The sequence below is a fragment of the Fukomys damarensis genome, unplaced genomic scaffold (assembly GCF_012274545.1).
Source record: "Fukomys damarensis isolate Sample0158 unplaced genomic scaffold, DMR_v1.0_HiC HiC_scaffold_2, whole genome shotgun sequence".
NCBI classification, from domain to species: Eukaryota; Metazoa; Chordata; class Mammalia; order Rodentia; family Bathyergidae; genus Fukomys; species Fukomys damarensis.
The window spans coordinates 62,496,372-62,521,243 of record NW_022900914.1 but is presented as its reverse complement, the minus strand read 5'-3'; the positions used below and the strand labels follow the sequence as shown (position 1 = coordinate 62,521,243).

Here is a 24,872-nt window from a genome sequence, read left to right as displayed (position 1 = left end):
CTGTGTCCTGACTGCTACTGAATGATGCACAGGGTGTGACCAGCAGTCTCTTAAAAATTCCTCAAGTAGCTGGCTGTGCTCTGGGCACATGCAAATCAGAAGGGATTGGGTGCTGCAAGGCTGACTCATCTCAGCACAAGCCCAGAGTTCTCTGGTATCTCTGTCCAGACCAGGGCACCACAGATTTCCTGCAGAGAACATGTTTCTCCTTGGGGCACAGGGTAGGATCAGGCTGCTCTCCCATGCATACAGTGAACTATTGTTTTCTTTGTGGTTCAGAACAAGTTTGTATCTCTCAATAGAGATGGATTCTTGGGGTTCTGTCCCCTCCATCTCTGAATTCATAAGGTCACTTAATGGGTCAAATGGAACCTCTAATCCTAGTTTTTGAAGTATTTCCATGCTGATTTCCACAGTAGTTGCACAAGTCTACACAGCCACCCTCAGTGAAGAAGAGTTCTTTTTTCCCCACAACTCCATTGGTTGATTTCTGGGTAGCAGGCATTCTCTCTGGAGAGAAGGGGATTCTCAGTACTGATTTTATTTGCACCTCTGGAAAAACCAGTGATGGTAAACATTTTTATATGTTAATTTGCTGTTTCTACTTCTTTGAGAAATATCTCTTCATTTCAGATGTCCATTTTTGGATTGAGTCTTTAAATGTGGGAGGCCTGATTTTTTTAAAGCTCTTTATATATTCTAGATAGTAGACCTTTGTGTGAGAAACAGCTGGTAATTTTTTTTTTCCACATTGTATTTTGTCTCTTCACTCTGTTGGGATTCTCTTGCTGTGCAGAAGCTTTTTATTACATTTAGATCTCAGTTGTTCATTGTGGTACTTCACTTGCAACTAAGATTTTGTTCGTGAAATCTTTTCCTACCCGGATTTCTGCCTAACTTCTCTTTGATCTGGTTTAGTGTTTCTCTTTTAATATTTAGAGATCCAATACATTTCAATTTTAGTTTTGTTCATGGTGAGATATATAGGTCTAGTTTTAACCTTTGGCAAGTTGAAACCCAATTCTTCCAGCACCTTTTTAAAGATGCTATCTTTCCTTCACTGAGGGTGTTTGGCTACATCGTCAAAGATGCGGAAGCTGAGTGTGTCCAGAGTTGTTTCTGCATCTTCTAAACTGTTCCAGTGATCTTCTTGTTTCAAAATGACTTGGACCCCCTACTCTTTCTTAAAACTATATCTTTGTAATTTCATATGGTCACATGCCTGGACCTTAACTGACCTGCCTCTATTATCTTTTCAAAATTCCAGGTGAACTGTAAGTCTTTTGTCCTTAACTTATGGATGATCATTTCAGAAGAATTACTTCAATTTTCTACAGAATCCTGCCTGGTTATGGGTAGAATAAGGCCAGATTCTGGAATAGGGGAGAAACATTTGGTCAATTCATTGGGGCCCCAAACCATGAAGGTTCTGCATCACAAATCTTCCATTAGATGACAAACAACCCCACAATAAGCAAAGCACAGAGGGCTCATCCTAGAAACACAGAGATTGCAGAAGTGATACCTTCATTCCCTTTAAGGAACCACTGAGGCAGGGAGCTCTCTGCTCAGCTGTCTAAGCTCACTTGGCTCCAGGGACTCTGTGCACAATGGGCCAGATGTCCCTCACCTGCCACTTTCTTAGTATTTCCTGCTTTACATTTTGTTTGGTAATATATACTGGCAATCTGAGCTACTTTTCTGTCCTTATGGAGACAAAATACTTGCCATTCTAAATTAAAGAGGAAAAAGTATATTTAGATCACAGTGTGTAGAATTTTTAGTCCATAATTGGCTGGGTCCAAAGCAGGATGGCTTGGCAGAGCAACATCACAAAGAAGAAGCTCATGGCAAGTAGAAGACAGCAAAAGTAACAACAAGGGAAAAGACGAGCCTCTTTCTGTCCCATATATTGTATTTAGGCCACCAGTGCCAAAGCGATCAGTATACTGATTTAGAAATCACACAACCTTCATCCCAGTATCACACATCGTAGATTCAGCCACCTCTGGAAAAGCAACCTATACCTGCATGAGGATTTGGGAGGACATCTAGACCCAAACCATAACACTGACTATGATGCCTCTTCCAGGAGTAGAGTCCAAACTCTGAGTCAGTAACGAGACAGTGTGACAGGGAGAACAAGGTATACAACTCTGAGTGGCAGAAGCCATGAGGGAAACAAGGAGTAAGTGGCCTTGTGAATTCAGAGACAGAAGGGACAAAACTCAAAAGAACCCATCTCTATTCAGAGATGCATAGTTTCCTCTGCATCACAAAGAGAATAGTTCACTCTACTCATGGGAAAGCAGCCAGATTGTGTCCTGTACCCCAGAGGAGAAACATGTTCTCTGCAGGAAATCTGTGCTGCCCTGCTCTGGACAGGAACCACAGAGAGGCCCTGGTGCAGTGCTGAGAGGAGCCAGTCTTGCAGCTGTGCTCAGATCTTCCCATCCCCTGCTGATTTGCATGTGCCAAGAGCACAGCCCACTGCCCTGCAGACTTCTTCAGAGGCTGGTCACACCCTGTGCAGGAGTCAGTGCCAGTGAGGACACAGCATGGACATGAGGGCCCCCGCTCAGCTCCTGGGGCTGCTGCTGCTCTGGCTCCAAGGTGAGGAAAGATTGAACTGGGAATATACTCTATTTAGTGTGGTCAGAGTGGCCTACTCTTCACAGAGCCCCTATTTGATCATGTTTGTGCTGATATTTGTTATGTTTCTAATCTCAGGTGCCAGATGTGACATCCAGATGACCCAGTCTCCATCCTTGCATTCTGCATCCATAGGAGACACTGTCACCATCACTTGTCGGGCGAGTCAGGACATAAACAAATACTTAGCTTGGTATCAGCAGAAACCAGGGAAAGCTCCTAAACGTCTGATCTATTATGCATCTAATTTGGGATCTGGGGTCCCAGCAAGGTTCAGTGGCAGTGGATCTGGGACAGATTACACTCTCACCATCAACAGTGTGAAGGCTGAAGATGTTGGAACTTATTACTGTCAGCAGGGTAATAGTTTACCTCCCACAGTGATACAAGCCATGACATAAACCACCCAGGGAAGCAGAAGTGTGAGCCTGGGCTGCCTCAGCTGCCACCCCTGCTGTCTCTACCTGCTCAGAGCATTGCTCAGATGAAGCCTGGCTTTAGTTTCCCTGGAAGTGTTTGGTGGAGGCTGAAGGGAGGGTCCTCTGCACCCTAAATCCCTTTCCTCCTCCTCAGTTCCTGGGGCACCAACATCACAATGCCTGTACTGATTTAATGGAGGACACCAAGAGTGTCCCTGAGCAATGTATGTTATGGCATCATTTTGGATTCACACAGCATCGGAGAAGCCCTTTCATGTGCTCCAAGGAAGAATTGTTAATGACTTATGTCATTTTCAAAGTAGATGTAAGTTCACTACACAATTTATGGTGCAAAAGTGTCCCTTCTACCCACTTCCACTGATACATAGTTTCTATCATCAACATTTTTGTTACTGTCAATCAGAGTCTGATTACATCCCAAGTGCACAGTCATATTGCAGTACAGTCCCCGTGTTGTACGTTTTACCTGCATAAACTACTATATGAAGATATAATCCAACTCCTGGTGCAGCAGTGTTGCTTCACTGCCCTGAACATGCTCCATATTCTACCTGTTCTTTGTCTCATTCTTTATTTCCTGTAAGTCATTCATGATTTATTTTTCCTATAATTTTTTTTTCTTTTTCAGAATGACAAAGCCCTAGAATTTATAATATGGGAGATTTTCAAAAGCTAAAATCAAAATACCCCAAATTATCGAATATAATAATGAAAATACTGAATAATGTATTTGGCTACGATGAAGACTTCCTTTATATCTTCTGTTCTATACTGAATATCGTAGTTTACTAAACCTGTTGGAATTGGGTTTTCTTAGTTTGATTGTATTTTGGCAGTTAATAGTAGGATACAGAGATATTTGAACTGAATGCTGTGAATCTATAATAATTTTCAAATGTGGAGAGGAGGTTTTAAATTATGGTGCCCATGTTGTTGTCTGTTTTTTCAGGAGCAACAGTAGAACTGTCACTGCTCTTCTCCTAAACCACTCAGAGCCACGTATTGCACTGAACTTGCTCTGGGCCTTTCTATGCCCCTTATTGGTTTCCCCAGCTTTTAGCTATGCTCTCACTGATCTGGTTCCTAAACATGAAGGAGTAGAGGTGATTTCACTTCCTGCTGAATAACATCTCATCTCTTTATTTTCACATCTTCCTATGTGGCTCCAGGACTATGTCACTTGAACATCTCCCCAGTCACAGCATCTCAGCCCAGTGTGAACAACTGGGTTAAAGCTTCTGGAAGACAATAGCACACGGCTAGGTTAGCACAGGGCCACCAGCAAGGCTTTATTTTTTCCAAGCGTGATGGTTGCACTACACAGAGATAGTCTTCTAGGTCTACACTCTTTCATTTTTCCCCTCAAAAATCTCAGATTCAGCTACAGGAGCCTCCCTTCTCTACTCCTCTGCCTCCTCATCCCACAGATAGAATGTTCTTAAGTATCACCTAACCTTGCAGTAATTGTTAATTTCTTTTCTACTAACTTCTGCCTTTTCAATGGGCTGTAGAAAAGAAGAAAAGTTCTAAAACTTGTTAATCATGACACATGGCATGAAAGTGGTAGTCGATAAATGATAATAAACGTCTTACTGAAATGTAGCTCTTTTGCTTATTGTCAGATGTCAGTTAAATGAAATCTTTTAAAACACAAACAAGTACCAGGAGCACCTGAATGTCTGGTGATTTCCGTTGTAAATGAAGACTTTATATCTCTTAGGAAACAGTTTGGCAGAGTTTTAAAACTTTCCTATGTTACCCAACAGTAACACTCCCACGCCTCTGAGTGAGGACCTTGAAAACACCTGTTCACCCCGCATCTTTTGTAAGATTAATCAAACGAGCTTCATTCATGTCAACCTGGGATGAAAACTTCCCAAGGCATCAACAAAACATGAAAGAATAAATTATCCTACTATAAAATATTAAATAATATTCAGAAATAAAGTTATATTATTTTACATGGAACAACATATATGGATCTAAAATACAACTACAGTGTATTGTGGAAAAGTGGGAAGCTGCTGGAGAATAGAAGCTTATGAGTTCTTTTATTTAAAGTACTAGAAAAGGAGAATGTAATCTATACTGAAAAGAGGTATATCTGGGTTTGATTACTCCACAAAATGGAGAGTAAATTTGGCAAAAAGCCAGGCAAAAGCTTTTTAGTTTTGGAGTAACACTGTACATCTTGATTTTGGAAATATTTATTAAGATGCATTTGTGTGCCTAAATTGAACAAGCTAAAAATTTAGAATCATTGTGCTTTATTACAATTAAGTTTTCTCTAATAAAATTGGTGAAAAATGTTGATAGAAAGTTAATTGTAGACAGTAAATTAATTATAGAGTTTTGTCTTCACCCTGTTGGCAAACGAGTTGTTTGAGAACAACCATCTGCAAGCTCATCTCATCTCTAACATTAAAGAGCACTGTGTCTTTCAATAAGTTCCCTATTTTGTTCTCCTTGCATTTTTTCAGTGCATAAAGCGAGAATTTACAGAAGTCTTATATATTAGATAAAATGCATGATCATACTACACATTTAGGTTTTATTCCAAATAAAAAGGGAGAAAAATTAGATTGATGTAAAAATTAAAAAAGGAAATAGGACAACATCAAAAGTTAATGAAACAGAAAAGTTATACTTTTCAGAAGCATCATGCAAAATTATAGCTATTAATATTGAATTTTCAGCCTAACAACTATGATACAATAAATACTCACTAAGTCTGTTAATTGACTATACAGCTACATAAATTAAATTTTTTGGAAGCTTTTTGCATTTTAGTCCTGACTGTTATCAGTCTTTGACTTTTCCTAACATTTTCATATCTTTTTTAGTTTGTAGATTTTCAAGATTTCCTATAATAATTTTGGAAGGAATTTTTATTTTTGAATTCTCTTAAAGGTTGAAGGTTTGTATAATTTTGATAAGCTTGTTACCACCCAAACTCAAGTAAATAGAAAACAGAAATTTACCTTCTCCCAATGTTTTCATTTCAGATTTTAATTTTTTTGGTCAAATTTGATGCCATATATTTTTCTTTAATTCTTCACCTATTTTTGCTAGATTCATTGGCTTTAAAATAAATGGTTTCCCCTTTTCTCCCCCATTTTTCTGTCATATTTTGCATGCTCTTGTCTTCCTTTCTTTTCTACCCCCTCATACCACTGACATGTCTTCAACTTTCTTTAGGTTACAGTGGCAGAGGCCACCTGTTGGGGATTCAAGAATCATTGCCATGTTTATGTCTCATGCTGTGGGAAGCACTGGGACACAGCCCCCCTTCCAAAAACTGCAATCCAGGTCCAAGCACATGCTCTACCCTCTCCATCAAGCAGCACCCATGTGCATCTTTCCTTCCATCAGTACAGTAAGTCATCAGGTTTGTACTTTTTACATGCAAACAATTTTTACTTCTAAAAGAATTCTTGATACCTCTATCAAGTTGTTTCAATTGTTCAATTAAATATCTCCAATTGGACACACGAACCCTCTGCTGAGGGATAATTTTTGAAATAAAAGGAACCAAAGTATATTTCCATAGAAGAGTTTTTCATTGATTGTTAGAGTCCAGAATAAGTTAAGCCATCACACAAGGGACACGTTCACATTAATAAATACATAGACACTTGAAATGGCCAGGGCAGATACTACAGTGTTAGTGGAGGGACCAATGCAGGATGCAATATTGCTGTAAATGGAACTTAACAAAATCCAAAGTTGCCAAGTAGCCAAGAATCCAAGTACCGGAGACAGTGTCTGGAGATATCAGACTGTTTCTCCATAGGGACCAGGAAAGCTCTGTGGGACTCAGGAAGTGCTCTGAAGGCTAAATGATCAGCCTGTGGCCAAATGACTAAATCCAATCTGCAAGGATTGAGGAAACCGCCTCGGGACCTGCAGACACCAGGAAATTTCACAGAATCCATTGAGTGCTCAAAAAAATTTTTTTACCTCATAAATAATACTAAAGTCAGTTAGTAATATAAAAATTGGATCATTGTGTGATTTTAGTCCATTAATGGTATAAATTTCCCTGGTAAATTTCAGTAACTGTGTGGTCCTAGCCACACTCATGGCATAGACTTTATTTACCCTCCGTTCAGAACCGGGAGTCCTTGCTGTGCACTGCTTTCTGCTCTACAGGTTACACAAAGCGCCTGCCTCTCAAAGCCTCTTAGCCAAGTTTGCTCTCTACTTCAGGACAGCAATCTCCCTGAGGGAGGTGCAGAAGCTGATGTGGACATGGGGACACGGGACCCTCAGGGACCTGGTGCTCTGGGCGATGGAGACATGGGAATAAGGAGAGATTCACAGCATGCACCACCCACTTGATTAGTCTGCAAGACCTTCCTAGAAAGACCTTGGGTTGGGACACCAGTAACTGTGAAACAAGTGTGTCTTTTGTTTTGACCTTTAATTGATAGCAATAAAATTGAGATCTTTAAGCTCCAGCTCTCCTTTCAGGGTCACAATCACTTTCCTTTCAACAGCAGAGCCAGGGTAGATTCCACAGATCCAGCCATGTGCTGTGTCTGCCTTGGCTGTGATACATCCCAGGCTGATGTGGGGCAATCTTAGGGTTAGAATTTGGTGTTCAATAGGTTTTCTCTTCTGCTCCGTGCTCCAAGTTCACTGTTTTAAATAAAAACTCAAGCAGTCATTGCCTGAGAGATGTTAAACTGTCAGATATAAATCAAGTGATCCTTATAGCCCTTAATGGAAAGAGGTGATGGTGGAATCAGGGATGAGCCTGGGTCCCAGGCTAGCTGCAATCCCTTCCTCACACCCTTTTCAGAGAGTGGGGAGGGAGTGGTGGAGGGTCACTTGCAGGAGTCCTGGAAACTTGCCATGTCTCAGCTGCCACAGCTGCAACCATTGAACAGCTGCTTCGTGTGCAAGCAGGGGAGCTCGTGGGGTCCTCACAGGGTGCTCTGGAAGGGTTCTGGGGTGGGATGGATGGGGCTGGGTTCATAGCAGCCTTCAGCCTCCCAACATTTCCTAACACTGTACTCTGCACTGTGTTCTGAGCCCCATACTCTTTCCCCAAAACAGTTCCTTTATCATTTTATGTGGTCACATGAGTGAACCTTAACTGATCTGTGTGCATTAACTGTTCCAAATTTCAAGAGACTGTTTAGTCTTTTGCCCTTCATAGTTGGATGATTTCTTAAGAAGAATCATAGAGTTTTCTACAGGAACTTGCTAGGTAATGAATAGAATACGATCAGGTTTCAGAATGGGGAAAAGATTCAGTCAAGACACTGGGGACCAAAATCAGAAAGGTGTTGTGTTACTAATCTTCCATTAGATACCAAACACATCCTGTAATAAACAAAACACAGAGGCCTCATCCTACAAACACTGGGACTACAGATGTGATGCTTAACTCTTAGGGAACCATTAGGCAGGCAACTTGGTGCCCAGCTCGCTAGACTCACATGGCTGCAGGGACTCTGCTCCTAATGGGCCATGTCTCCCCCATTTTATTTATTGATTGATAATACACCCTGACTGTCTTAGGTGCTTTTCTGTCCTTACTGAGATAAAATACCCAACAGTTACATTTAGCTTACAGTGTGGTAGAGATTTCAGTATATAATAGGATGGCTCCAGCACAGGGTGGTTTGTTAGAGGGGCATCACAGAAGAGAAGTTCATGGCAAGCAGGGTACAGCAAAAGCACAGAAGAAAAGACTCTCTCTGCCCCTTATATTGCATCCAGGCTCACAGGATCAGGGTGGTGTCAAAGCAATCAGAGCACTGATTTAGGAATCACACACCCTTCATCCCAGCATCACACTCTCTAGATTCAGACCTTTCTGAAAAAGCAACCTATAACTGTGTGAAGATTTGGGAGGACATCCAGACTCAAACCATAATACTGACTATGATGCCTCTTCCAGGAGGATTCTTAGAGACCAAACTCTGAGTCAGTGATGAGGCAGTGTGGGTGGGAGAAAAAGGTCGGCAACTCTGAACGTGGGCAGCCATGAAGGAAATGAGGATGAAGTGGTCTTGTGATTTCTGAAATGGAGGGGCCAGAACCCTCAGAACCCATCTCTATTCAGCGAAACAAAGCTTTTTCTTAACCACAAAGAAAGCAATAGTTAACTACTCCTGGGAGAGTGTCTGATTCTCTCCTGTACACCAAGGAGAAGCATGTTCTCTGCAGGAAATCTGTGCTGCCCTGGTCTGGACAGGGACCACAGCAGACACTGTGAGGAGCCAGCCCTGCAGCTGTGTTCAGCCCTGCCCAGACTCCGCTGATTTGCATGTGATCAGAGCACAACCAGCTGTTGAGGACTTCTTAACAGGCCGCTGCTCACCCCCTGTGCAGGAGTCAGTGCCAGTGAGGACACAGCATGGAAATGAGGGTCCACACTCAGCTACTGGGTTTGCTGCTGCTCTGGCTCCAAGGTGAGGAAAGATTGAACTGGGAATATACTCTGTTTAGTGTGGTCAGATTGGTCTACTCTAAATGGAGCCCCTATTTGACCATGATTGTGCTGGCATTTGTTATGTCTCTAATCACAGGTGCCAGATGTGACATTCAGATGACCCAGTCTCCATCGTCGCATTCTGCATCCATAGGAGACACTGTCACCATCAATTGTCGGGCGAGTCAGAATGTTAACAGCTGGTTAGCCTGGTATCAGCAGAAACCAGGGAAAGCTCCTAAACTTCTGATCTATAAAGCATCTAATTTGGGATCTGGGGTCCCAGCGAGGTTCAGTGGCAGTGGATCTGGGACAGATTTCACTCTCACCATCAACAGTGTGGAGCGTGAAGATGTTGGAACTTATTACTGTCAACAGGGTGATACAAGACCTCCCACAGTGATACAAGCCATGACATAAACCACCCAGGGAAGCAGAAGTGTGAGCCTGGGCTGCCTCAGCTGCCACCCCTGTTGTCTCCACCTGCTCAGAGCATTGCTCAGCTGAAGCCTGGCTTTAGCTTCCCTGGGAGTGTTTGGTGGAGGCTGGAGAGAGGCTCCTCTGCACCCTTAATCCTTTTTCTCCTCCTCAGCTCCTGGGGCACTGACATCTCAATGCCTGTCCTGATTCAATGAAGGACACCTACAGTGTCCCTGGGCAGTGTGTGCTATTGCATCATTTTGGATTCACACAGCATCACAGAAGCCCTTCCATGTGCTCTAAGAATGAATTTTTAAAATCTTATTTAATTTTCAGAGCAAATAAAAGTTCACAGCATTTATAGTGCAGAAGTGTCCCTTCTACCCACCTCCTAAGATACATTGCCTCTATCATAAACATCCAACTACAATTTTGTTGCAGTCAAACAGTGTCAAGTTACACCTATAGTGCACATTTAGATCAAGGCACAATCTCAGTGTTGTACATTTCAGTAGCATAAAATAATATACGATGACAATATCCAAAATTCTGTTGTGACAGATGTTGTTTCTCTGCCATAAAATTATTCTGTGTTCTACATGTTCTTTGTATTTTTAACCATTTCCTTTAAGTCATTCTTGATTCATTGTTTCTATAATTTTTCATTTTGCAGAATGACAAAACCTGGAATTTAGAGCATGGGAGCTTTTCAAACATTAATATTAAAATACACCAAATAAATAGATTCATTCATAGAAAAATGGATACATATTGAAGATATACTCCTAAGTGAAATAAATAAGGCACACATGTGTAAATACTGAATAGTCTTTCTGGTGTGAATAATCTGCAATAATACAGAACATTCTAATAAGATTACTGACATTTAGAAATGGGAATAAAGGAGCTAAAAGTGTAGGGAAGGTGGGATGTGTAGGGGAAGGGTAATAAGGGAAAAGAAAAAAATGTGAGATAATGAAAAGATGGAAATGAAGTGTTTGTAGATGGGGAGGGGGTGAGGGGGTGAAGGGAGGGCAGAGGTAAGGGGAAAAAATGAGAACCAAGACTTGTCATGTAGAGGTACAAATTCCCAACAATGAATGTAACTGTACTGTATCCCTAAAATGTACCAATAAACTCAATTAAACTTGGAAAAAAAATGCACCAAATTATGGAATACAATAATGATAAATATTGAAAAATATATCGGGCTACTGCCAAGACTTCCTTTCTATCTTCCAGTATTATCTGAATATCCTGTGTAGCATAGGTGTTTGAATAGGGGCTTTCCTAGTATTCATTGTGTCTTGTAGTTCCAAAGAAGGATATAGACCTGCTTGAGCTGGATGTTATGAGTCTACAATAATTTTAAAATGTGTCAAATAAGTTTTAAATTCTGCAAGTGTGTTTGCTGTCTGTGTTTGTAGCTGCAACCCTCAAGCCCTCACTGTTCTTCTTTTACATCACCCAGAGCACTTGTTCCACTGAACCTGTTGCTCTTCCCCTTAGAGAATTCATCAGTTGGCAATTTTGCACTCTCTGATCTGGTTCCTAAGCATGAAGGAGAAGTAGGGGTGATATATTTTCATGCAGAATAGTGTCTCCTCTCTTTATTTCCCATATTTCTATGTGGCTGCAGGACTGTGGCACTTGAACATCTCACAGGATCTCATCCCAATGTGAGCAATAGAGTGAAATCTTCTGGAAGACCATAGGATTTGGCTTGGTTAACTTAGGGCCACTGACATGATTTTTCTTTTTTCCAATGGTGAAGAGTGCAGCAGCAGAGATGTCAGCCACTGAAAGGACACAGTCTTCAAGATCTGCACTATTTTTTCCCATAAATACTTCAGATTTAACCAGAGGAGCATCCCTTCTCTATACCACATTCCTTGCTTCCTCATCCCACTGATATGTTCCCATTTATCCTCTCTATTGTAATTGTTCATTTCTTCTCTAATAACTCCTTTTCTTCAGTGGCTGTATTCATGAGAATAAGTTCTTCTTATTTAAGAACATGAACATGGCATGAACATAATAAATGACCATAAATAGCTTAATGAAATCTAGCTCTTTTGCTTATTATCATATGGCGGTTAAGTGAAGCCTTGTAAAGAAGAAACTAATCCTGGGAGTACACACAGCTCTGTTAATTTCTGGTGGAAATGAAGACTTTATGACTTCTTAGCAAAACAGTTTGGCAGAGTTTTAACATTTTCCTATCTTACCCTACAGTCCACTCTCTGAACTTAGAGTATGGTTCTTGAAAACACCAGTTCAAGCTGCACCTTGTGAAAGGCTTATTAAATTATCTCCATTCATAGCAGCCTGAAGTGGAACCTGCCCAAGTCATCATCAGAACATGGAGTGATAAATCATGACATTACAAAAATTAAATAGTACTCCACAATAAAGATCATATTATCTGTACATAGAACAAGATGAAAAGAAGTTAAATACAACTACCTCATGTTGTGAAAAAGCACGAAGCCACCAGACAATAGAAGGTACATGATTTCTTTCGCATGAAATGCTAGAAAAAGAAATGTAATCTGTAATGACAACAGGTAGCTCTGGGTTTAATTACTCCAGGGGATGGATACTAAAATGATCAGTAAAGGTAGGTAAGAGCTTCTCAGTTTTAGAATACTATTGTACATCTTGATTTTGGACATATTTGGTAAGGTGCATTTGTGCCTGAATGCAACAAGCTGTACAGTTAAAGTTATGGTAGTTTATCCCAATTAAAATTTTGTCTAATAATGTTGGTTAATATTGCTGATAGTAAGGAGTGGGATCCACTGCAGAATTGTCTTCACCCGTTGGAGAGCCTGAGTTTTATGAGGACAACCATCTGCAAGCTCTTCTCAACTCTGACAACGTAGAGCGCTGTGTCCTTTGATAACTTTCCTATTCTCTTTGTCCTTGTCAATTTGTAGTGCATAAAATGAGAATTATTATAAGCCTCATGTATTAAATAAAAGGCATGATCATACCACACATTTAGATTTTATTCCAACTACAAAAATAGAGTATCATGTAAAATTTTAAAAATATTACCAGGACAAAATCAAAAGATAATGAAGGGCTGGGGATGTAGCTCAGTGATTCCATCACCTACCTTGCAAACACAAGAACCCAAGTTTGATTACCCAGTACCAAAAAAAAGAAAGAAACAAAGAGGAATGCCATACTTTTTATAAGCATTATGTAAAATTTTGCTATTCATTTTGAATTTTAAGCATAACATTTATAATATAATAAAATATAATCTTAACAGGTTTTTTTTATTACATATACAGATATATGATGGATTAAATTTTCTTTTGAAAGTAATTTTGCATTTTGGTCATGACTGCTATAAGTCTTTGAATTTTCTTTTTTTGATGTCTTTATATCTTTTTCACTGGGAAATTTGCAAGATCTCATGCAATAATTTTGGAAGAAATCCCTATCTTTGTGATCTCTTGAAGGTTGTATATCTTCAATCAGCTTGTAACCTGCCACAACTCAAGTATATGCAAAACAGTAATTATCATTCTACAAAAATTTTCAATGTACCTTTTTGGTCAAATTTGATGGCACATATTTTTCTATAATGCCTCCCCTTTTTGCTGACTCACATTGGCTTTAGAATAACTGGTTTCCCTTTCTTCCATTTTGTACCTTGTTTTGATTTCCTTTGTCCTCCTTTGTTTTGGATGCCTCCTGGCATTGCCACTTCTTAAGTTTCCTCTAGGACAGGAATTCAAAAATCTTCACCATTTTTACCTCTTACTCTATGGAAAGCCATAGGCACAACCCCTCCTTCATAAAACTGAGATCCAGTTCCAACTGTGTGCTTCACCCTCCCCATCAAGGCCACCCACTGTGAGGTCTTTCTTTCTGTTCATCAATACAATAAAAATAAATCATCACTTTTGTACTTTTTATATAGAAACAATGCTTACTGACTTCTCAAAAAAAATTTTTGTGTGGGGGGGGTTGAGACAGGTTCTCACCACGTAGTTGAGAACTCACTACGTAGCCCAAGCTAGTCTTGAACTCAAAGCAATTCTCCTGCCTCAGCCTCCCAGGTGCTGGGATAACAGTGTGCACCACCATGCCCAGATGGAAAAATTCTTGATACTTCTATAAATTTGTTTTTAATCTTTAAATTAAATATATTCAACTGGACACAGGTACCATCAGTTGAGAGAAATTGTTCCAATAAAAAAGAATCAAAACACGTTTGCATTGAACAATTTTTTCATTCAATTTTAGAGTTTCCAGAGTAAGTTGAAGCCATAACATTAGGGACATTTTCACATTAATAAATAAATAGACACTTTCAATGCCAAAGGAAGATATTCTAGTAGTAGTGGAGAGACCAATGCAGGATACAATATTGGTGTAAAAGAAATTTAAGAAAGTCTTTAATTATTAAATAGTAAACAACTCAAACACTGAATACAGTGTCTAGAGATATGAGACTATTTATGCAAGGGGACCAGAGCAGATCTCTGTGATCACTCAGAAAGGGCTCTGAATGCTAATGGGACACCTGGTGTCCAAGTTACTGAATCCAACCTTCAGGGATCAAGGAAACAATCATGTGACCTGCACTCACCAGGAAATCCATTGAATCCATTAAAAATAAATTTACCTCAAAGGTAGTGCAAAAGTCAATCAGTAATATAAAAACAGGATCCTTGTGTGATTTTATTCCCTTAAGGGTGGAAATTTTCCTAATAAACTTCAGCAAAATCGTTGTCCCGGGCCACACACATGGCATAGACTGTGCCCTCTGCTGAAAATCTGGAGAAACCCTGTCCACCCCTTCCTGCTCCACCTGTTCACAAAGCCTCTGCCTCTCTGGAGCCCATGGCTGAGTTGGGTCACTATTTCAGGACAGTTATCCACCCGAGGGAGGTGTAGCACTGGACCTTGGACATGGGGCCCTGCCCTTGGGTCCCTGGTGCTCTGGCTGGAGCTGAAACAGGGGAGGTATGGAGATCCTTGTCATCGGGCTCATGTGTCCCCCTAGTTGAGACCTTAATGAGTGTGCATAACATGCATCTTCCACTTGATCAGTCTGCACAACTCCTGCTGGAAAGTCAATAGGGTAGACTATCACTAACTGTGGAAGATATCTGTGTTTTGTTTCTACCTCTAGATTTTAGGAGTAGCATTGTGGTCTTCAGGCTCCAGCCATGCTTTTAGTATCTCCAGCTGGGGCACCACCACTCTCTGTCATCAGAACTGAAAGGGAATAATAATGCTCAACAACTAGGCCACACACACGCCGAGAGGTCCGACTGGAGATTTTATTCAAGGGGTGGGAGGAGAGAAGGAGCAGAGAGAGAGAGAGCAGAGAGAGCAGAGACAGAGAAGAGAAAGAAGAAGAGAGCAAGAGAAGAGGAGAACAAAGAAAGGAAGGTCCTTTTATTATCTTTGGGCTAAGCTATTGATTAATAATGAGGAGTGGGATACTTTTAACCTATCACAGGCCAGGTTGTTTTTTATGGGTCCAGCCCCACAGAAACAGGTTTCAACTTCCCGGACCACTGTGGCCTTGGTGGGAGGGAAACTAAAGATAAGAGCATGAGGTCATTTTAGGAGCCAAGCAGTACCAGGCGAATGCAGCCTGTGCTGGCGGCATCACAGAATACTTTAACATGATCAGTTCCCTAACAAGAACCAGGGTACATTCCACAGATCCCACCATGGGCTGCGTAGTTTGGCTGATACCTCTCAGCTTTGTCTGACAAATGCTTGTTTCTGTTTATTAGCTTGGTTTTCCCGGTGGTATTACTGATCCCTGTGTACTCTTTCACATGGTAAGTGCTAAAAGTAGTTTGCTGGATAAAAATAAATGAAGATTAAAATCTTAGTTCCTCAGTTATACTAGGTACATTCCTAGTGTTTAACAAACATAAGTTGCTCATGCAAAATTTGTTGTCCAACACAAATGCAAGCATTTACATCACCTTAGAAACTTATTGGGTCAGTGCTGTTTAAATTACATATGGCAATAGACTCAATTAAAAATAATAATGAAAAATTTTAAAAAATAAATTACATATGGCATGTGCCCGGGAGGGCTTCAGGATGGGGCGAGCAGCACAAATCCGGCGAGGATTGGTGCGGATCTGCCGGCTCTCTGGCCCGCAGCGTCTGCAGTTCCTTGGCAGCCACCTGACAGACTAGGAAAGCAGGGAAGGTGGCAGTGGGGGCGTGGCGGAGTCTGGCCCTGAGAGAGCTGGGGGAGGAGTGTGGTGGCAACTGCAGCATCTCCAGAAACCAAAGAGAATGAAGCAGAAGATCTCCCTTTCCTCTTCTCAGCCTTGGAAGCGTCAGAGACGAGGATCCCAGAACTGGGCGGGGAGGATGCAGTGATTTTGGGCCCTGGGCTAGAATCTCCCAGGAAAAAGAAACATGACTGTCTGCAATGATAGTACCTGACAAGAAGTTGATAAAAGCAAAGGAATGGAGATTAACAGCTAGCAAGCGAATTTCGAACCATCAGGATCTCACATTTATTGCTTTCAGCTACAGACTTCTGTTGCAACTTTTAAATCAGATATACTTTCAGAACCCAGAAAAGACAAAAGGATTTTTTTCTTCTGTATTTTTTGTTTAGGTCAAAGAAACTGCAATGTCTAGGAAACAAAGCCAGAAGGATTCATCAGGATTCATTTATGATTTGCAGTCCAGTACTGTACTGGCCCAAGGAAGAGTTTTTGAGAACATGAAAGAGAAGATAAATGCAGTATGTGCAATCGCTCCTGATAAGAGCAACAATGAAATCATCCTGGTTTTGCAGCACTTGGATAACTGTATGGACAAACAGTACAATCATTCATGGAAGGTAGTGCCAGTGAAGTACTGAAAGAATTGACAGTAACAGGCAAGAAAAAGAACAAAAAGAAGAAAAGCAAACCAAAACCTGGAGGAGAAACAAGAAACAATATGCCAGATTCCAGTAATCTGTTTCCATTCAAGAGCAGCAGTCTTCCTCAGAGAAAGGTGGTGTTGATGGTTGTCAAGTCAATGGTGTCATCAATGATGCTGAATCTGTGGAGTCCCTCAGCTAAGGTTTGGAAACACTTTCAGTGGAGGCTAGAGAATCAGAAGATCCTGAGTTGGCTGCACCAAATACACTGGATAGAACAGGATCTGTGCTGGAGAATGGTGTCTCTGACTTTGAACCCAAGTCTTTCATTACCTACTCTATTCAGAATGCTCAGCACTTCAAGAATGCTGCCAAATCTCAGTCAAGATCCACTGCAAGACCTCACTTTTCAAATCAGGGAATGGAGGATGTTTCATTTTCCTCTACCAATAAAAAACTAGTTTCCAGTATCGAAAAATCTGTAAAAGACCTTCACCTCTGCACAGTATTACTTGCATAGTATTGAGTTGTAAGAAGAGATGGATGCTTCCATTAAGAAAATAAAGCAAGCTTTTTCTGAATTGCAGAGTTGTTTATTTAGTCAGGCGACAAAAGAAAGCAGAACTTCTAAAGATGATGACTGATGTGGCTGTGCGTATGTCAGAGGAGCAATTGGTTGAGCTCAGAGCTGATATCAAGCACTTTGTTAGCAAACGTAAATATGATGAGGATCTGGGAAAAGTAGCTCGATTCAACTGTGATGTGGAGACTCTGAAGAAGAGCATTGATTCCTTTGGACAAGTGTCCCACCCAAAAAACAGCTATCCCAATGTAGCTCAGTTATATCTGTTTCCTGGAGTGGCCCAAGTGATGCCTCTGCTGCTTCCTCTTCCACCTGTGCCTCTGTCCCAGACTTACAGGTGCTAACAAGAGAAATTCTGCACCAGGAGAAGCTCCCGTAGCTATAGCAAACTCTAGCAGCTGGAGCTGCCAGCCTCACTGGGAGGTATTGCCGGGGAACAGACGAGGACAAGGCTATAGGCCACAAGGCCAAAAGTCCAGTGACCCTACAAACCAAGGATGACATGACAATGTGGGTCATTACAGAAATAGCTCACGGTATTCATCTGGTTCCAGGTATCACAGTGCTGCACCCCAGGCACCAGGAAATACTAGTGAACGGGGCCAGGCTCACTCTGCAGGGACCAATGGAACTGGAGCCAGCATGGAGCCTAGTCTGTCTAAACCCTTATTCAGGAAGGGACTCCCCCAGCACAAACCCAGGACATCTCAGCCCAAAGCTCTGAACTCATGAGAGAACTTGCAGTTGGCCTCGCTCTTCTGCCCCACACAATTCAACATGATAACTGGACTTTAGAAAGTCTGTGTAGTTAGGTTTAATAACAGAAGTTTATGCATATCACATTTTATGCCATTCTAACTATTTTTGGTTTCTTCTGCCCTTATTTCTTCTTTATCATTTTTGGAAGGGAAGGCATTTTTTTCCCTTCACCTTTCCCAATTATACAGACTGTTTCTGATTGGTCCTTCCTACCAGGAATTGGGAAGCTGTTGCCAGGTTTCCCAAGGGTAAGCAGCATTGCACTAGGTCTTCCATCTGCCCAAAGAGGCCTCACCCAAAAAGCCCCTGCTACTGAGGCTGTCTCAGAAGGAGTGGGTCAGAAATAGACCTGTCACAGTATAAGTAGAAGCCACGAATGCTTGCCAGGTTCCCTCTAAACAACAGTGTGACAAGGAGAGGCAATGAGGGGATTGTATATTGTAGTAGATTAGCCAGAAAAGAGAAATGTTAACCGGTGAAAAAGAGAGCATAGGAAACATTGGAAAATCTGCCTGTGTCCTAGAATGTGTCTGAGATTTGATGCTTGGAGCAGTTTCATATTTCTGCTTGGAATCAAAATTTAACTTGCAGTTTCTTCAAAGTGCCCAAAACCTTGTTTCCTGTTACATTATGCTGCAAACTGCTCTTAAGGAAGTTTATAGGAAAGTAGCATTTAATTAAAGTTTTTTAAAAGTTAAAAAAAATAACTTACACATGGCATTCATAGTGACACAGCAAGAGCAGAAACCTCACCAACCTTTACTCTGATAGGCCTGGTATCTCAAAATATTCATTTTCCCTCACAGAGAATCTATTACAGAATAGATTTAAAATGGAGAATTTATTACAGAATGTGTTCCGTAAACATAAATCTTAGGAGTCAACCCTCCCATTGTACAGTGTTAGTAAGGTATAAAAGCGGTTCACAAGACATCCATTGTTGGAGTGTCCCTTAGAGGTTTGTGAGATAAAGTTAACTGACAGCATTTCTTCATTCAAAGCCATAATCCAAGTTTTGACTGAATATTGTTCTTTTTGGATTTTTCAGACAGGGTCTTACTATGTAGTTGAGACTGACCTGGAACTCACTATGTAGCCCAGGCTGCTCTCAAACTCACAGTGATTTTCCTGCCTCAGCCACCTGAGTGCTGGGATTACAGGCATGCACATCACGCCTGGCTTGACTGAATATTAAAAGTTGACAGTGATTAAAAAGAGGAGGGAAATAATATCCTAATATCCCAATTAGGAATTTTCTTTCAGAGAGGACATGGGAGAGGGACGAGGCTCATTTGTTTTGTTTCATTCTGACAGTATAAACTACTGCGAACAACATAGCTTCAGGAGAACTTTCCTATTTAATTCAGAAATTTTCTTCTTGTAACTGATATCTTTTTGTATTTATTACCTTGCAGAACAATCTCAGGATAACTTTTAATTATTAAAAGGAGGCTCTTCATAGTTTGTTTGTCTATAATATTTAAGGGGAATACATGTTACCTGAGAGATGAAGGTCTAAAAAAAGGCAACAAAACACCTTAGAGTTGAAAATATAAAAAAGATAATGAGCTCATATCCTTACACATAAAATATTTATTGTAAGTGGAATGTAAAACTAGCTCATAAATAATCATATGATACAGGTGTAAATGAACCTAAGTGCATAGCCTTAAAGAACCAATATCTAAAAATGGCTATAAAATGAAGGCCAACTGTGCATACTCTTTACTTTTATTCCAGTCTCCAACTTGAACACAAATGTCTGGAGCACATTATGTGCTTTTCTTCACCAGTTCCTTTGTGCACTTTATGTATTATCGCTCCCCTTTCAGTTTGGACATCATCAGTCCTCTTGGCCATGGAATGAGTTAACATTTGTGATACTATGAACAGCAATTAGCACAGCAGAGTCAGCAATGTCTGGGTAACTGAGCTCTAGGTCAGTCTAGCATTTCTGTATCCCATAGTTACAGTGGTAATTTTCTCCCGTCCAAGTTCATGTTTTCAATAAAAAGTCAAGCATTTGTCACCTGAGAGAGATAAAACTGAATCTGGTGATTCTGGCAGCCCCTAAAGTGAAGAGGGGATGGCAGAATCAGGGATGAGCCTGGGACCCAGGCTCGCTACAATCCCTTCCTCACACCCTGCGCAGAGGTGGGGAGGGAGAGGTGGAAGGTGACTTGCAGGGGAACTACTGGGATTCTCACAGGCTGCTCTGGAAGGGTTCCAGGGAGGACGGGGCAGATCTGGGCCAAGAGCCCCCAGACTCCCAAAACTTCCTAGCACCTCACCTGTCACTGTGTTGGAGGCACCTACTCCTTCCTCGTTATATTTGCACCTTTGTCATTTCACGTGGTCACATAGCCAGAGTTCACTCTTCTCTGTTCATTGTCTTTTCAGAACTCCATATAAATAAACTCAATCTTTTGTCCTTAATACCTACATGATTTCTTTAGAAGAGTCATTTCAATTCATACTCCTGTCTGGTAGTGGATAGAATAGCTTCATCATCATGAAAATGGGTGAAAAGATTCTGTGCAGACACTGGGGCACAAAACCAAAGGGTTGCTATGTCATGAATCTTCCATTAGGTGGCAAACAGACACCACAATAAACAAAGCACACAGGTCTCATCCTAGAAACTCTGGGACTGCAGAAGTGATACTTTCCTACTAGGTAGCCACTCAGGCAGGGTATTCTCTGAGCAGCTGTCCAAGCTTCTATGGCTGCAGATACTCTGTGCACAATGGGCCACTTCTCACCCACCTGCAGTTCCTTAGTATTTTCTAGTTTACTTTGGGATTGGTAATACACAAGGCTGTGATGACATTTCCTGGGAGATCCACACACACTGAACTCTGGGTGAGCATCCACTAGGATGGGTCAGAGAATAACTCCCACAGCTGAAGGGGGAAACAGAGCCCACAGAAGCCATCCTCATTCAGAGGTGCAGAGGAGATGCACTGGTGGTGTCCTCAGGAGAGGAGAAGCTGGGCAGGGAGAGGGGCTCTGATCTGAGATATGTTCTGTTCTGTTCCCTGGAGTCCTCAGCAATGAGCACAGGTCACTGCTTGGTCCACACGGGCTGGGCTGAGAGTGGATCCTCAGCTGGGAGTCTCATGCTGCTCAGACTCAGCAATGGGACAAGGTCAGGTCAGGTGGTGATGCACACACTCAGCATTCCTCTCTTCATGTTCAGTTTGCCAGGCTTTATAATAATGTGCTACACACAGATCTAAAATTATAATTGCTACATTAAACTAATGCTGTATTTAATGAATCACAGGCACACAACCAGTAAGTGATGTACATATATGTTTCTTTAACAGCTGCTCCTAAAACTTCTAAGCAGAACAAAGGCAGACTGAGTCAAGATTCTGAGAATGGGGCATTTTCTGTATTTCTTCTTGGCCTCTCCTCACACTATGAACAGGCAGCTCATAGAGCGAGGCCCATTTCTGAGGTTCTGGTCTCTCATGTTTCCCCTCCTCTGGGGACTCTCAGCACCCAGAGGTGTTGAGCACCTTCCTTCCCTGGATCCTCTGACAAACAGGACCATGGACAGGGCCTCTGCCTCTCCCGGCAGCCCAGGTCACCACAGACCAGGACCAGTGCCCATGAGCCCTCAGCACAGCAATCCTGAAATCAGTTTTTGCTTGAGAACTGTGTTCCAAACCTCTCCATTTCACTCCAGTTCCTCAATGCTGCAGTGGCCTTGAGTTCACAGGCCCCCATTCCAGACTCCCCAAAGCCAGCATTGACCCCTGGACAAGCTCACTGAATTTGTAGTTTCATCAAATTACTATTACTACTACTACTACTACTACTACTACTACTACTGCTACTACTGATAATGATTCCATTCCATATGTCATTTATGAGCCAATTTCACTAAATATAAGCAGTCTGATGGGTTACAATTTCATATATTCTTAGTGTCTCATGAATGCGTGAGTGACCAGGATTTTTTTTATTGTCCTGGAAAGTACCTGAGTTCCAAGCTACTCAAAGTTCATTGTACTATAACAGTGGTTCCTTTGCAATCTAAAGATAGGAACCAAATCACATAACATTCACAGAATAAGAACAATTTTCTTGAGAGCACTTTTTATTTTTAAGAATGAATTGAAGCCATTAACATTTTTATTCACTAAAAGGTAAAACAAAAACACACACCTAGTCATTCCTTCCCCCTTCCCTTTCAGTAGGGAGGATAGGAATAAAATTCAGGCAGAGTGGGCTAAGAGAAAATTTTGGAATCGCCTATTAGGACAAAAGTTTTTTTTTTAATATTTCTAAAGCTACTTCAATTTTAATGCCCAAAGACATCTCAGAGTAGTGGTTCCCAGACACAGGCCACGAATACCTCCTTTGTGTACATTCTTGTTCTTCCTTACCCAAGGTCTCTTTGCTCTTTAAGTCTTAAAGTTCTAGCTTACATCTTTATGGTAATATAATTTTTTTGTGTGCCATGGAATTTATCAATTTAAATTGTGTAATTCAATGGTTTTCTCATATTCACAGAATTATGCAATCATCACAAGAATCATCTTGGAACATTTTCATCACCCTTGGAGAAAGCTTGCATCTGTCAGTAGTCAGTCTCCATTTACTCACAGTTCAGTTCAGCCCTACACAGGTACAACACATCTACTGTTTCTATAGTTTTATCACTGTTATATGTTAGAACATCTATGCAAGTTTAACAACAATCCTTCAAATTCTGTGTATTCAACTTTCTGTCCCTCTTACAAAATAGCTGAGAAAGAAAAATTAAAAAGGATGCAAAGTCACTTTTAGTTCAGGATTTCAAGACTTCAGTCTCGGGTCAGCTGGCCCCATCACTGTGAAGCCTGCAGTCCGAAGCCTCCCATCAGCAGGGGGTGGCAGAGCAAAGCTGCTCTCTCCATGGCAGATAGGAGCAGCAATGAAAGGTAAGAACCAGAGGAGAAGATGCAAGGGACAAGGTCAATACGTAGGGTCATGGCTCCATGAACACTGCACTCAGCTAGGCCCCAGCTCCTAACCTTTATAACCTCTGATCCATTCGGTCCCCTTTCTCTCTCATCAGTAAGTCAGTCCATGGGCACAGTTAGAGCCCTCATGTTTCCATCACCTTTCAATGCTCCACCTTTGACACATGAGACTATAGGGGCACATTTTCAATCTAAACCATAATAGAGTCTGAGTTTTACTCTCTGGGGTCACACACGTGTACATGCAAGGAAGGGAGGGAGAGAGAGGTGGGTTCTATAACCATTGCTTCCAACAAGAGAAGGGTCACTGTCCTGTCCTCGGGTACTGGGGCTGGTGCTCCTACCACCCTAAGCTGCACAACCTCATGTTGCAGAGCAACTCAGATGTGGGAGCTGCCTCCCTTGTGGGCCAATTCATGCCATGGACTCCAGCACTACTGTCACTCAGTGTGAACCTGTGATCCAGACCCACACTCCACATAAGTGACAGTTGCTAAAGACAGGAAACAAACTTAAATGCATTTAAGCTTTGGATGGAATCCAGAAAACTGTGGTTCTTTGTTGGAACTGTGCCTTTCCTCTCTCAGCTCAGTGTGCAGGAACTGTAGTGTCACTAATCTCAAGGTGGCAGGAAACTGTAGCAGTTTCTTGCCAAAGGGGTGGACTGGAGAAGGATGGAGAGTGGAGCAAGATCCTTCAGTCACTTTGTTCACCAGGCAGCCACCACCTCCCCTTGGCTCTTCCCTCACTGTTGCACCCTCAGGGATTTGCACTATGTCCACTCGGGAGGACCTTCCCTGCAAAGCTGAATAAAAGTTCAGATAGAATCTTGCTTCCTTTGCTAGGACCCCTGGGTTCAGCTTCTCAAAATAAGTGGCTCTACTCAGATCCTGGGGCCATTAATGCTCTGGAACCCTGGTAAGGACAACACGAGTGAGGAAGGAGATGGGGTGAGGGGAATGAGCTCTGGGGCCCAGCTGCTGCCCACATGTTTTCCATCCACATTTGAGAGTTGCAGGTCTTGTCCTGCAGGGTGGGCCCATGAGGTTGAGAGTGAGGGAAGTTCCAGAAGGAATGAGGGGCACATGCTCTGGTGAAGACACTGCCAACTATGCAGGGAGATGGTGAGGAAGACTTCCAGAGGCTTATTGCCTTGCCTCACTGGCTCCAGCCAAACTGGATGCAGGAGCAGGAGGGGCAGTGAGGTAGTGCAAGTGCCCTGTGAGCAACCAGATATGAAGACAGGGAGAGAGGACTGACAGCTCCTCCTGTTCTTCCCTGTCTGCCTGCAGGTGTCAAAGAGGCAGCAGAAGAACCAGATAACTCATGCAGACCGATGCAAGAGAAGATGCTGAAAATTTTCAAATCTGAGTGTATTTCTCTTGGAGTTACATGTGGACATATTCAGAAATTTGTATTTTCCACTTACTCAAGTTCTAAAATCCACTTTACTGGGTATTCTTTATTACCATTGTTGAGACAGCATCCTACACAATCTGTCCTTAGGAGGAGTATCCTGGGAAAGTTTTGAAACAGCCATTTATTATTTGGTGATTGTCATTACAAAGTTGGCTGTGACACTAAGTCCTTGAAAAGAGATTTGTTTTTCCTTCAGTCTTCTTTTAGTCTCTTTCCTTGTTTCAGTTTTTGTACAGCTTCACCATATCAGATGCAATTTATTTATGGTCAACTTTTCATTTTCAGTATACAAGTTATTTTCCTT

The 24,872-nt window shown here is 41.6% G+C and overlaps 1 pseudogene and 2 gene segments (V, D, J or C); all 3 read left to right on the top strand.

The window, feature by feature from the left end:
- The first annotated feature begins 2,506 nt into the window (after positions 1–2,506).
- Positions 2,507–3,053, top strand: LOC104872562. The segment is given in 2 exon segments: positions 2,507–2,613; positions 2,731–3,053. Coding segments are annotated over 2 exon segments (378 nt in total).
- A 6,383-nt stretch (positions 3,054–9,436) lies between these two features.
- LOC104872563 lies at positions 9,437–9,957 on the top strand. The segment is given in 2 exon segments: positions 9,437–9,517; positions 9,635–9,957. Coding segments are annotated over 2 exon segments (378 nt in total).
- A 6,591-nt stretch (positions 9,958–16,548) lies between these two features.
- Positions 16,549–18,146, top strand: LOC104872564 (annotated as a pseudogene).
- The last annotated feature ends 6,726 nt before the right edge of the window (positions 18,147–24,872 follow it).